At 41.8% G+C, this 14820-nt stretch overlaps 1 protein-coding gene across 2 annotated transcripts in view; it reads left to right on the forward strand.

The window, feature by feature from the left end:
• LOC132836881 (B-cell linker protein-like) overlaps window positions 1–14820 on the forward strand; it is a 43745-nt gene that overhangs the window by 11445 nt on the left and 17480 nt on the right. For both annotated transcript variants that reach the window (XM_060856440.1, XM_060856441.1), the window contains exons 4-9: window positions 1328–1356; window positions 6670–6769; window positions 8321–8388; window positions 10190–10262; window positions 12542–12624; window positions 12713–12755. In XM_060856440.1, the coding sequence (XP_060712423.1) occupies window positions 1328–1356; window positions 6670–6769; window positions 8321–8388; window positions 10190–10262; window positions 12542–12624; window positions 12713–12755 (396 nt within the window). The remainder of the gene's footprint in view (window positions 1–1327; window positions 1357–6669; window positions 6770–8320; window positions 8389–10189; window positions 10263–12541; window positions 12625–12712; window positions 12756–14820) is intronic.

Raw genomic sequence — 14820 nt, forward strand, 5'->3', positions numbered from 1 at the left:
AGCCGCAACAAGGACTGAAACCCCCTGGTCTTCACCTTCCACCTCACCAATCTCCGTATACATACAGACCGCTGCCATTTCAACTACCTACAAATGGACCCCACTACCAGAGATATATTTTCCTCCCCACCCCTATCCGCCTTCCATAAAGACCGTTCCCTCTGCGATTACCTTGTTAGGCCCACACCCCTTAACAACCCACCCTCCCCTACTGGCACCTTCCCCTACCACCGCAGGAATTGCAAAGCTTGTACCCATGCCTCCCCCCGCACCTCTGTCCAAGGGCCCAAAGGAGCCTTCCACATCCATCAGAATTTTGCCTGCATTTCCACACGTCAATTACTATATCTACCGCTCCAATGCAGTCTCCTCTGCATTAGGAAGAGAGGATGCATACTTGCACAGCGCTTCAGAGAACATCTCCAGGACACCCTCACCAACCAACCTCAGCACCCCATGGGTGAAGACTTCAACTCCCCCTCCCACTCCGCCGAGGACATGCAGGTCCTGGGCCTTCTCCATTGCCACATCCAAAACACCCAATGCCTGGAGGAAGAATGCCTCATCTTCCGCCTTGGGACTCTCCAACCACACGGTATCAATGTGGATTTCACCAGTTTCCTCATTTCCCCTCCCTCAGCCTTACCCCAGTTCCAACCTTCCAATTTGGTATGACCCTCATAACTTGTCCTATCTGTTCATCTTCCTTCCCACTTATCCACTCCACCCTCCTCTCCTACTATAACCATCACCCCCACCTCCACCTATCTATTGCACCCTCAGCTACCTTCTCCCCAGCCCCTCCCACCTCCCATTTATCTTTCCACCCCTTCAGCTCACAAGCCTCATTCCTGATGAAGGACCTTTGCCCTAAACTTCCATTCTCTTGCTCCTCGGATACAGCCTGGCCTGCTGTGCTTTTCCAACACCACACTCTCAACTCCAATCTCCAGCCTCTGCAGTCCTCACTTTTTCCATTTTATGCAGGAACCCTTGTCTCATATTCTCCTTCCTGATGTGACGATTCCGAGGCTGATTATAGCTGTTAACATGATCAAACATATCAAACCCAAGCCCTGTTTAGCTGGGTTTTGCATGTGGGTGGCTACCAGGACAGCTGTGTTACTACAGAGCTTTTCAAAGATCAACTTCTTAGCTCAAATGTCTTCCTCTAGTTATTCGTTTTTTGTTCACAATAGACTTCAAGTGTATCTTATCCGGACTGTTGATTGTAGATTTCTCATTGATTTAAAAAACAGTTGTTATTGGGTAAGAGTTCATTTGAGTTTATTCTTTAATATTAAACATATTATCCATTTTATTACAGATCACCAAACGTCATGTGTGAATGAATTCGTAAGTATTCAGTGTAAAATTGTGTCCACTGATTATTTCCACTAGAAAAAGCTAAAAGCATCTTGTAAGAGTAATAACAATAACAACACATTTTGCAGAAGGCCTCAGCAAACACCCCAGTGCAGTACTATGGGAATCATAGAATCCCCACAGTGTGGAAATAGGCCATTTGGCCCAACAAGATCACACTGAACTTCCGAACAGAATCCCACTCAGACCCATTCCCCTACCTATTACTTGACATTTACCCCTGAATAATGCACCTAACCTACCCATCCCTGAACACCATGGACAATTTAGCATGGCTAATTAACCTAACCTGCACATCTTTGGACTGTGGGAAAAAAACTGAGCACCCGGAGGCAACCCACGCAGACACTGGGAGAATGCAAATTCCACACAGACAGTCACCCAAGGCTGGAATCAAACCTGGGGTCCTGGTGTTGTGAGGCAGCAGTGCTAACCACCAGGTCATCGTGCCATCCTTTGTCTATTTATCCTATCCATGCCCCTCATGAATTTATAAAGCTATGTAACCTTGAAAAGGTCAACCCTCAGCCTCCGACACTCAGTCCCAGTCTGTTCAACCTCTCCCAAAAGCTCAAATCTTCCAGCCATGGCAACATCCTTGTAAATGTTTTCTGAACCCTTTCAAGTTTCACAACATCTTTCCGATAGGAAGGAGATCAGAGTTGCACGCAATATTCCAACAGTGGCCTAACCAATGTCCTGTACAGCCGCAACATGACCTCCCAACACCTGTACTCAATACTCTGACCAATAAAGGAAAGCATTCCAAACGCCTTCGATACTATCCTATCTACCTGTGACTCCACTTTCAAGGAGCTATGAACCTGCACTCCAAGGTCTCTTTGTTCAGCAACATTCCCTAGGACCTTACCATTAGGTGTATAAGTCTTGCTAAGGTTTGCTTTCCCAAAATGCAGAACTTTGCATTTATCTGAATTAAACTTCATCTGCCACTCCTCAACCCATTGGCCCATTTGATCAAGATCCCATTGTAATCTGAGGTAACCCGATTCCTGATGAAGGGCTTATGCCCGAAACGTCGAATTTCCTATTCCTTGGATGCTGCCTAACCTGCTGTGCTTTAACCAGCAACACATTTTCAGCTGTAACCTTCTTCGCTGTCCACTACACCTCCAATTTTGGTGTCATCTGCAAACTTACTAGCTATACCTCTTATCCTCACATCCAAATCATTGATATAAATGACAAAAAATTGTGGATCCTTGTGGCACTCCACTGGTCACAGGCCTCCAGTCTGAAAAGCAACCCTCCACCACCACTCTCTGTCTTCTACCTTTGAGCCAGTTCTGTCTCCAAATGGCCAGTGACCATGATGCCACAAGAAAACTCATAAAAATTTGTAATTCCACTGTTCGTACCTGACCAAGTATGTAACATCGTTGACAATCCCAGATCCCAAAATCCAAAACCCAGAAACCTGCAATGTTAGATTATTTATTTCAAACTGAACCAATAACAAGCTTTAATCTTCAGTCAGCACAAATGTTCATCCAGTTGGCTTGTCTTTGTGAAGATTTTTTAAAAATTTATTGATTACATCATGTATTTAGGAATTAGTTTAATTAGATCAGTCAAATCAATCTGCCTAAATTGTAAAGAATTATCACTGATAAATAGTACATCGGCCCCAGCATGAAATAGGCTCATGATCCAAGGTTTTAAGAACAGAGTCCTCGTTACTACAAAGCATTTCCCTATTTTTGCAAGTTTTCTTTGCTTGAAACAGATTTGAATATTACGTGAAACTCTCTTGTGCTGTAGAAACAATGACTGACACAAGTTGCAAATTACGTTGGGGAACGTGGTTATCTTTGAAGCAGACTGAACAAAGGACCTTTGATTGTGGAGCTGATAACCAAAGTCAATAACCAAATTCACATTTGCTGTAGCAGACAGGAGACTGCTGTTGTTGCAGTGACACAGAGCACAACCAATATGTTACAGCACTGAGAAAAACGCACATCCATAACGCAAGTGAGTTTCGGTCCATGCTGCTCCTAACAGGGAATCCCAATTTGTAAGATAACCCTGTTTTCTCAGTTTTTCAGAGGCAGCTAAAGAATCTGTAATTGTTCACTGATACCATCAGTTGACAGTACTGCTGTTTATGATGGGCTACAGGTCGGCCATCCAGTCTGCCTCTCAAATTACTCAGTTGTGCTGAAAAGACTGTGATGTGTTTCAGAAGTACTTAGTTACATAAAACATCCAAGATATAAATGACTTTAAAAATCACACAACACTAGGTTATAGTCCAACAGGTTTAATTGGAAGCACATTAGCTGTTGGAGCACCGCTCCTTCATCAGGTGGTTGTGGAGGACACAATTGTAAGGCACAGAATTTACAGCAAAAATTTACAGTGTGATGAAACTGAAATTATACATTGAAAAATACATTGATTGTTGAGTCTTTCATCTGTTCGAATACCATGATAGTTTCATTTCTTTCATGTGTAAATCACAAAACCTTTTTTAAAAGTACGAAATACACAGAAATAGATTTATTTGCTTGCTATTTGCGTATAATTGCTACAAAATGACACTTCATATTTTGTAGAATTATTAAGCGACCTTCTCTGCAGAGTCACATCTGACAACAAGAACTTGTGCAATAAAATATCACAACAGAATCACAAAGACACTGTAAAACAGAATAAAAATAAATGTTACCAGACCTTAGAAAGAGATTTTAGGGAAAATAGCCAAAAGCTTGGTAAAAGTTTTCCAATGTTTTCAGGAAGAAACCAGGATAGAGAGGGGGAGGGAATTGTGGAATTTAGGGATGAGGCAACTGAAACAACAACCACCAATGATGGAGAACTTAAACAGTGTCTGCTATTACGAGGGGGCATAGCTTTAAATTAAGGGGTGGTAGGTATAGGACAGATGTTAGGGGTAGATTCTTTACTCAGCGAGTTGTGAGTTCATGGAATGCCCTGCCAGTAGCAGTGGTGGACTCTCCCTCTTTATGGGCATTTAAATGGGCATTGGATAGGCATATGGAGGATAGTGGGCTAGTGTAGGTTAGGTGGGCTAGTGTAGGTTAGGTGGGTTTGGATTGGCGCAACATCGAGGGCCAAAGGGCCTGTACTGCGCTGTATTTTTCTATGTTTCTATGTAAACCCAGGGTATGTCAGAGGCTGGAATCAGACTAGTGTCAGTATCTACAGCATTGTATGGCAGGAGGAGATGGCAGAGAAAGGGAAGGGCTAAGACATGAAGGAACTTTTTTAAAAAAACAAGTAAAACTGAGGCATTAGAGGGGAGAGGAAAATGGGAAAATATGGGGAGAGTGGGTGGACAACATGACATGTACAGGGGAGAGGAGGAAACAGCAGGAAGAACAAAGGGAGGTAGAGCAAAATAAGGGAGAACACTGAGATGACAGGATGCTTTTTGGGGGTAAGGTATTAATGATAAAAGAACAGAGAGATAGAGAAGAAAGAAAGTCAGAGCAAGAAAAGAGGTGTCGAGGAAAGAGAAGGAATACTGGAAAAAAATCAAGGTTTGAGTGACAGGATATGCCAGGGTAGTCTCAGGGAAGTAATTATATCTCAGAAGTAGTGTCTGGAGGTTGCTGATGCTGAGTAGGTTTCCATCTCGACATGGCCATTTGCGTTGGGGGTTAGAAGGTAGAACTGGTCATTGTGACATTTATTAAATTTTATTTTGTAGAGGCAAGGTACTTGGATAGGCCTTTCAAATCCCATTGAAAGCTTCTGTTTATTCTAGTCGAAGTCCCATTTTGGCTTGTCATTTTCCTCTTGCCTTATCATAAAGGCTGTGCCTTTTTATTTTTCTGTATTTTGATTGCAGACTGAAATCACAAAATTACTGTTTTAAAATCAAAGATTGCTGGAAGATGACTGCGTGATTTGAAAGCAAGTAATCTGACACTTATTGTAAACCCTGTTTGCACAGCTACTGGTTCCAGCAGGGGGTTGAAGCGTAGTTTGTAGAAGAGATGGAGTTAAAAGACTGTGGACAAGTGTCCAGTTATCAATAACAAGGGCGTTCTGCCTGCCAACAATGATGTGGTTGGTTCCCAGTTTGCTGAACAGCTTGAGGCTATGAAGAAGATACAGAGAAATCTTCACAACTCCACCAGCTGAACAGCTCTCTCTGCTCTCTGCAGTCAAAGCTACTTTAAGCCCGGAGAAAACCAATTTGTTTAATCTCCAGAACTTTATGTAGGCAGTGGCTTTTAATTGATACGTCAGGGCTTTTAATTGATACGTCAGAGATCTTTTTCAAGTGTGAACCAGCCCCTTCTCCTCCAGCAAATCAGTGGAGACTTTCAGAGAAGAAAGTCTGAGAAGCAGCATTCTGCCTTAATGGAAGAACCTTTTCAGCAGATCCTGTGAACAGGGGCCACTGAAATGCTTTCCAAATTTTCTCTGTGCCCTTAATACCCACGTTTTCTTTTTCCCTATCTCAGTGGTTGAGTGTGGAAGGGGGAGTTAACAAGGGGATAAGGAATGTCAATGAGTTAGACTTATGTGCTGAAAGTTCATAATTGTTTATCTGTAGCTAGAAACTATTTCTTTAAAAAGAAGAGCTTTTTTGTCAACATGGGTCAAAGAGACAGGTAAAGTACTTTACATGCTTTCTAAAATATTTAACTTGTGTGACAACTTCAGGAATAGCAATACTTCATTTCCAGCATTCTACCCGAGTGAGACAGAACATTGTGATGAGAATGGGGTCAGTCTATTTAATATTGCACCTTTCTTTCCACCTTACATGAATCTGGGATAGTTCAGTTACTGTTTCCGTTGAGTTCAATTGCATATTATGATTACCTCTGAATCTGAAGACTCAAGTTCATGTCAAGAAACTTGAGCATTAATCTGGGTTGGTACTTTAGGTTGGGATAGCTGGATGGAATGGACAAGTTGGACTGAAGGATCTGTTTCTGTGCTGTACATCTCTTTGACTCTATGTGCAGATAAGGTAGATTGGCCATGCTAAATTGCCCCTAGTGTTCAGGGATGTGCAGGCTAGGTGGATTAGCCATGGGTAAATGTGGGGTTAGGGTCAGGATTGGGTCTTCAGAGTGTTGGTGTAAACTTAATGAGCTGAATGGCCTGCTTCCACACTGCAGAGGTTCTATGAGGGAGCACTGAACTGTTGCAGATGCTGTTTTTTGGACAATTTTCATCAAGAGCCTTTTGCCTTTCTGTGGAATGATTGCCTGAGAATTTCTGCTGTGGGCAAATGAAAAGAAACACGACTCAGGACTGTGGTGTACTTCATTGCAGGACAGTGGATCTGAGAATGAGGAAACCTATGAACCACCTCCAAGTGAACGGCCCCTGAGAGCTGTTACGACAATTGAACCGACCAATGATTATTACATAGGTAAAGCTGAAAAACTACACCTCAATCTGATCAAGCCTGTGCTCAAGATAAAGCTACCCCAATATTTCTAACACTGTCAGATTGCTGTGGATTGAGGTCCAGGTTGTAAATGTTTTTTTTAAATGGACAGCATACAGCTGTGTGGGGAAAGGGTGCCTACAACTCCCTTTTCTCAACTCAGCACAGATTACAGCAGATATCTTGCTAAAATTCAGATCTCACCCCAAGTAATTAAAATTCATCCTTGAGATTTCGGTGCCATCAGCATGCTCTGCATTGGCTGCCCAGCTCTTGTTCGGTTTTCAGAAGGGAAGGGTCCCTGGCTCTATAAAGTAGCAGTGCTAACCACAATGCCACTGTGCCAGTTACCAGTCATACATAGGGTTGACAGAATTATTTTCCCCCTGAATTGAAATATCTCATTCCAGGGAACATGCATATCAAGTGAGAGGGGCAAAGCTTAAATGAGATGTGAGGGGCAAGATTTTTGCATAGAGAGTGATAGGAGTATGGTACGTGCTGCCAGGAGTGGTGGTGGAGAGAGATACAATAAGGGGTTAAAGGGGCTTTTAGATAAGCACATGAATATGCAAGGAATGGAGAGATATGGACCAAGGGCAGGCAGAAGGGGTCAGTTTCATTTGGCATCATGTTCAGCATAACATCATGGGCCAAACAGCCCATTCCCATGCTGTACTGTTCCATCTTCCATGTTCCATGAGACCTTGTCCCAAATGCCAAAAGTTACTCCATAGTGGCCTGTTATTGCACGGGCACATCCACCAACCTGGGTTGACCCAATCCACCGTTTCCACTTAATGTCTCCCTGCGACTCAAATGTTCTTCACACAGGAATTGAAAATTTGGAGACAAATTTCAACTTTAAAAAAATTTTGGCCATCACAAAGTTTCATAGAGACTTCAAAGATGAGAAGAGAGCAAGTTGTTGAGGAGGAGATGGGAAAGGGCAGAAGGCAGAAGAAAATGCCTGTTGCTCATAACCCCACATCCACTTATCAATAACTAATGGTCTTTAACTCAGCAAAACCCCACTCTACTCAGATTCAAGCCCACATTCTGAGCATGCATGGGTTGAATTTTACTCACGTCCAAACTTATTTGAGCCTATGTTTTTTTAATCACAATTTTCCAGAATTCCAGTTATTTTTGGAAAATTCTTGACTTGATATTTTTTCTTCTTCAGAGACTTGCCCATAGAGAACACAGGCCACAGTAATTCGATCAAGGCAGTATATACAACAATCGCTGCTCCAAGTAAAATGCTGCAAATCTGTCCCTTACATTCCAGGCTGCCATTGAACACACCAACTAGTCAGTCACATGATGACTGATGCATACATACACTTGCAGCTGCTGCAATGAAAGCAGTGGGAGGCACAATCAGCCAGTTGACAGCAATCAAACTTAGAAAAATAATATCTATAAAGAGGTTATGTTTTGACAAAATTTTACCATATGCTCAGCTTCTTGAACATCACTCTATTCACTTGAAAGATTCCTCTAGTCATTGGAAACCATTTATTGTTTCAGAAAGACAAACCAAGCCTTCAGCATCCTCCCCCAACCCAGGAATGAGACAACCTGTATATCTCCCAAAGGTATGTTGAAACAGCATTTCTTTGCATCTTCGGAGACTGTAGCCAGAATCTTATACACACTAACCCCAAATGTCAGCTGGCAGGCACACAAAGCATTAAATTGGATGGCATTGTTGGAGACTGTGACAAAACAACTCCTCCCCTCAAAATTGATCTTATGATCCAAACAAAGACTTTCATTTGGGAATTGGCTGCATCGGATCCCTTTATTAATCAGCTCCACAAGTATGAAGCTTAGAAGGCCAAGAAATCCTTAATCACATCCCTGCCCCTTAGTTAAATGGCCCCAACCAACTAATTTGCCATGGACTTCCAACTACTATATCACTGGAAGTTGTCGCCTTCTGGAGTCATATATTTCTCTGCGTTTTGCCAATACCTATTCTGTGTGGTATGAGACAGGGTATTAGAGATGCAGAATAAATTACCATAGTACTTTTCAGTTACAAAAATGTAAAGAAGCCAGTGATCTTGGTGATTCCTGTCATATTTGTTCTCTTGTTTTGCTCAACCGTCCCCAGGATGCTCACCATCTGTTCAATCACGTGTTGTGTCTATCTTTCATTCTCCACAATGGGTCCACTGACAGGAATATTAGCAACTCTGACCTCAATTAGTACTCTGCCAGTTTTATACATTCAGCTTTATCAAATCACATTATATCTCTGTCCTGTAGGTAAATTCTTTTGCTGGGCACAGGTTCATATCAGCCAAGATATCTCTGGTTTCCAATTAGTTGATTAACTTTCACCTCACTGTGCACAGAAACTATTTGAAGGCTATGCACCATGTTTCAAATCTGAATCAGTTCTCTCCCAAATCTCCACCTACATATTTTGCAGTGATTACCAATCAGCAATGACATTACTAAATAGTCTTAATTCCATTAAGCTCACTAACAACTACATTTCCCATTTCTATGACACTTTAACAAAGTAAAATATTCCAAATGTTTAATAGGAATGCTGATCAAAGAAAATTAAACACAGGTTCAAAAAGAAAAGCTGTTAGGAGAGGTTGGTCGGAAAGGTGGGATTTCAGGAGGTGGAGAGGTTCGGGGAAAATTCAAGAGTGAAGGGTCTTACCTGTGAAAGGCAAGGCTGCCAAAGACATACACTGAAAATTTGGGATCCTCAAGAGGCACGATGCAAAGGGACGCTACATCTCAGAGTTGGAGAGCTAAACATGATTATCGGGACTGATCTAATAATCCTTAAGTCCACTTTCCTGCCTTTTCCCCATTGATTGACTGACTGATTACAATTTTGTCTGTCTCAGTCTTGAGACAGTTTCTCCAGCCCTCTGCAGTAAAGAATTTATATGCCCTCTGATCCAAGACTCTTCACCAAAGGAAAACAACCTCTCCACACCAACTCTATTATATCCTCTAAGAATCCTATACGTTTTGAAAAGGTCACCCCTCTTTTATCTAATCTCCAGGGGGAAAGGCCTTACTTACTCAACCTTATAAGAAAGTCCTGCCAAATCAGGATCAACCAAGTGAACCTCCAGTCTGCTTCCAATACCCAAAAAAAGTTTCCCTTGATGAGTGGACCAAAACTATTCACAGTCTTCTTGTATTTCATGCTGATTACCTCTTCCCATCCAACCCAAGATCCTCGATATTTCTGTTTCCTTTCAATGTGTCAAAGTGCAGTATCACTCCAAATGGCAGTCCATTCTTGTACCATCAAATTAAAACAGTTTGTCTAAAATTCCATATTTGTTTGATTATATAAATACTGATATGTTCACTCATGAGCAGTCATGAACTCCAATTTTTTACATTTTCTCGTTGCAGGTCCAGAACATAAAATCAGAAAGTGATCCTGCCAGGATGCATGATCTATGTGTCGCTCACACCACTCACAAAGGTCATTTATTATTTGTACATATTATTATCTTAAGAGAAGGGAGAAAGCTGAGCAAGGGTCAAAAGTTCAAGAAGTCTCCAGTACCTAGTTGCAGGGATTCCTCAGAATAGGAATGGGTTAAAATAATGCCTGAAAACTCATCATTTTGTTGCTGCCATGAATGAAACTGGACTCACCATACAAATAAAATGGCTACTGAGAGCAAGTTAGAGACTAGGAATTCTACTGTGAGTAATTCCCTTTCTGATTCCCCAATTGACATTGTGGGTCTACCTAAGCACACAGAATGCAGCAGTTCGCAACATCAGCTCACCATCATATTTGCAACATGAACAAGGTCTTCCAACCTTATTAACCTAGCCAATGATGCCCATATTCCGTAAACAAATAAAAAAACTAATACTTGAACTGGGTCCACGTCACAAGCGGCATGATGGCTCAGTGGGGGCAGCATGGTGGCTCAGTGGTTAGCACTGCTGCCTCACAGCACCAGGGTCCCTGGTTCAATTCCAGCTTTGGGTGACTGTCTATGTGGAGTTTGCACATTCTCCCACGTCGTGGGTTTCCACTGGGTTCTCCAGCTTCCTCCCACAGTCCAAAGATGTACAGGTCAGGTGAATTGGCCATGTTAAATTGCCCATAGTGTTAGGTATGTTCGTCAGAGGGAAATGGATCTGGGTGGGTTACTCTTCAGAGGGTCGGTGTGGACTGGTTGGGCAGAAGAGCCTGTTTCCACGCTGTAGGGAATCTAATCTAATAAAAAAGCTGCCTCGATACTTACCTGACCAGTGCCTCATTAAAACATGCAAATCAGGGTGCTAAGCTGCCCGAAGTACCTCAATAGTATTTTAACTGGCCACTAAGTTAAGTGCCATTGTGGTCAACTCATTAACAATCTGGAGCAGCAAGAGTTCTCTTGCCCGCATGATAGAAGTCTGCGACTGTCTTGCTTCAGGTTTCCCTTCACTGTATGTATCAGAACATGGGAGCAGGAATAGGCCATTCAGCCCCTCGAGCCCATTCCACCATTCAATGAGATCATGGCTCAGCTGTGCCTTAAATCCTGCCTTTGGCCCATATCCCGAAATACCTTTGCTTCACAATAAAAAAAAGCTTAGATTTGTAATTCACAATTGATCCAGCATCCTCTACCATTTATGGAAGAAAGTTCCAAATTTCCAGCATCCTTTGTGTGCAGAAGTGTTTCCTAAAGTGTCTGTAAACAGTAGTCCCTAATTCTCAGATGATGTTCTTGAATCTCCAAATAGTTTATCTACCCTGTCTTGAAAATGTCCATCAGATCACACCTTATCCTTCTGAGTTCAAGAGATAACAGGCCTAACTTCTTTTATCTCTTTGCATAAATTAACCCCAGAAGTCCAAATATCATTATTGTCAACTGACATTGTACTCCCTCCCTAGCCAATATATCCTTAGGTGTGGTGTCCAGGTCTGTTCATAGTACCCTCCATGAAGTCTAACCAGAGTTTTGTACGCCTGCAGCATAATCTTTGCATCTTTATACTCCAATCTTTCAGATATAAAGGCCAGCATTCCATTAGCCTTCTTAATTATTTTCTCAATCAGTTTGTGCCATTTAAATATCCATGCAGCTAAACCCCAAAGTCTCTTTGGACATCCACAGTATTTAACTTAATATCATTTAGAAAGTAGTCTTTTTTTTGGGTCAAAATGGATAACCTCATCAAAACCGAATGTACTGCTTAGCTGTAAGTGACCCACAGACTTCATGAACTACTTTTGGGTATGAACTTGAACAGTGGGATCAAGGTTACGTTCATAGTGGGGGAAGTCGAAAGTGAAAGTCGTTGAATATTATAATAGCCCACGGCCAAAATACAGCAACAGGGTTTTGATGCTCCCACCAAAGAACAAATTGTGCAAAACTTTCCCTCAATATGTCTCCTGCAGATAGTATCACAAGTGAGTACGATACTCTACTCTTCAACATCTGCACAAATACACTTTTCAGCAAGGCTGCATCCAGTAATTTGGAGCAAAACAATCAGTTAATTGTTCCCCTTCTTAATTCAACAACACTTGAGATGAACTGAAAGGTCCCAATGCTGCTCCCAATTGAAAGGAACAAAATTAGTCAAGAATGAAGATTGAAACTGAACTACAATGGGCTAAGTTCCGCTGATCAGTGAAAGGCAAAGGGCCAGCTCATTTAAGGTGAACTCATCTTAGTTCAAAAGATCCTGTTTAATGCTGTAGAAAACTGGAATTCTTGCATATGTCACGTTCTGTTCTCTTAGGTACTGCAATGAACAAAGCTGTTGAAGATATTCCCCCAGTTCTTCCTCCACGTACCCACAGACAAACTCAATTGGATTTGGAGGTACACTAGCATTTTTTTGTGTTTTTAAACTGATGGCAACCCAGTATCTTATACTTATCTGTTACTGAGTGCTCTCTATTCTGCATAGGATATCGCTGATGGTGAATATTTGGAGTTTGACTGCAAAGAGAGTAAGTATACCTCAATCCACTTTCTTTATAACTGTGGTTGGAGTTAGCAAAATCCACACAAAACCTTTCTTCAAGCTGTCTCCCCTTGCTACGAGCATGTTTCCCAATGGTCTCAAAGCTGTCAGCTGTCAAATATGAGAGGATGAATGTTACATTCATAACCCATTAACTGAAGAAAGGAAGGGAACACAAAACATGAACCCATAGACCAGTTAGAATCAAAGAATAGAATCGCTACAGTATGGAAGCAGGCCATTTGGCCCATCACGTCCACACTGCCCTCTAAAGAGTATCCCATCCAGACCCACCGCCTACCTTATCCCTATAACACTCCATATCCCACAGCTCATCCACCTCGCTGACACATTCCTGGACACGATGGGGGAATTTAGCACGACCAGTCCATCAAAACTGCAAATCATCATGAATGGGTATGATTTAGTAGCCACTATGAAGACATCATTGCAAGATGGTCACGACTGGCAGTTAAATATCCAGGAATATCAAGACTATTCAGAAGGACTGTCAGGGAGGTAAGGGAGGTGGTGACACTTTGACATTTAAAAACAACATCAGAGCAGTGGTGAGAAATAATATAGATTCTCTGGAGAATATTTATGATCCATAAGGGTATAAATTATAAATTCTAAGAAGAAAAGTCACTGACAGGCATAGTCTATAGGCTGCCAAATAATAATATCACATTGTGGGGGACAATAAGTAAAGAAATATCTAATGCCTGTAGAAATGGACCTGGGATTTTAATCAATGTATTGATTGGTCAAACCAGGTCAGTCAGGGTAGCCTTGAGGAGTAGTTCATTGAATGTATCCACGAGTTTTGTTGAACAGTATGAAATAGAACTGACAAAACAGCAAGCTTTCCGAGATCTGGTCCTGCGTAATGATACAGAACTAATTAATGATGTCAGAGTGAGGGATCCTCTTGGAAGGAGCGATCACAGTATGGTTCAGTTTAGAACACAGATGGTAAGTATGAAAATAAAATCCAATTCCAAGGTCCTGTGGTTAAACAAAGGAAACAACAATAGGATGAGAGAGGAGTTGGCTGAAGTAGACTGGAAGCAAAGACTTTATGGTGGGACAGTTGATGAACAGTGAAGGACTTTCAAAGCAATATCTTAAAGTGGTCAGCAGAAGTATATACCAGTGCAAAGGAAAAGGGGTAATCTGTCCTGGATATCTAAGGAAATAAAGGAGGCGATCAAATTGAAAGAGAAGGCATACAAGGTGGCCGAGATCAGCAGCAAACTAGAAGTTTGGGAAAGGTTTAAAGGTCAACAGAAAGCCACAAAAAAGCTATAAAGAAACATAAGATGGATTATGAGAATAAACTGGCTCAGAATATAAAGACAGTTAGCGAAAGTTTCTATAAATATATAAACTGAAAAAGAGTGGCTGAAGTCAACATTGGTCCTTTCGAGGATGAGAAGGGGGATTTAATAGTTGGATATGAGGTAATGGCCAAGGCACTGAATAGATATTTTGTGTCAGTTTTCACAGTGGAAGACATAACATGCCAGTAATTGACAAGAATATGGAGGTAGGAGAGGACCTGGAAACAATCATTATCACAAAGTGGTAGTGTTGGGCAAGCGCATGGAGCTAAGGGTAGGCAAGGCCCCTGGCCTTGATGAACTGCATCCTAAGCTACTAAAGGAGATGGCAGGAGAAATAGCAAATGGTAATTTTCCAAAATTCACTGGACTCACACAAATTGGAAAATAGCAAATGTGAAGCCACTGTTTTAAAAAGGAGGTAGACAAAAGATAGTGAACTATAGACTGGTTAGCTTAATTTCTGTAGTGGGGAAAATGCTTGAGCCTTTATTATCAAGGAAGAAATAGCAAGGCATCTTGTTAGAAATTGTCCTGTTGGGCAGACACAGTAGGGGTTTGTGAAGGGCAGGTCATGCTTAACTTATCTCCTGGAATTCTACAAAGAAATTATGAGCATGGTGGACAACAGTGGACACAGTAGATGTGGTGTATCTGGATTTCCAAGGTGCCACACAAAAGGCTGCTGCATGGTGTTATGGGCAATGT

Source organism: Hemiscyllium ocellatum, chromosome 48 (assembly GCF_020745735.1).
Source record: "Hemiscyllium ocellatum isolate sHemOce1 chromosome 48, sHemOce1.pat.X.cur, whole genome shotgun sequence".
NCBI lineage: Eukaryota > Metazoa > Chordata > Chondrichthyes > Orectolobiformes > Hemiscylliidae > Hemiscyllium > Hemiscyllium ocellatum.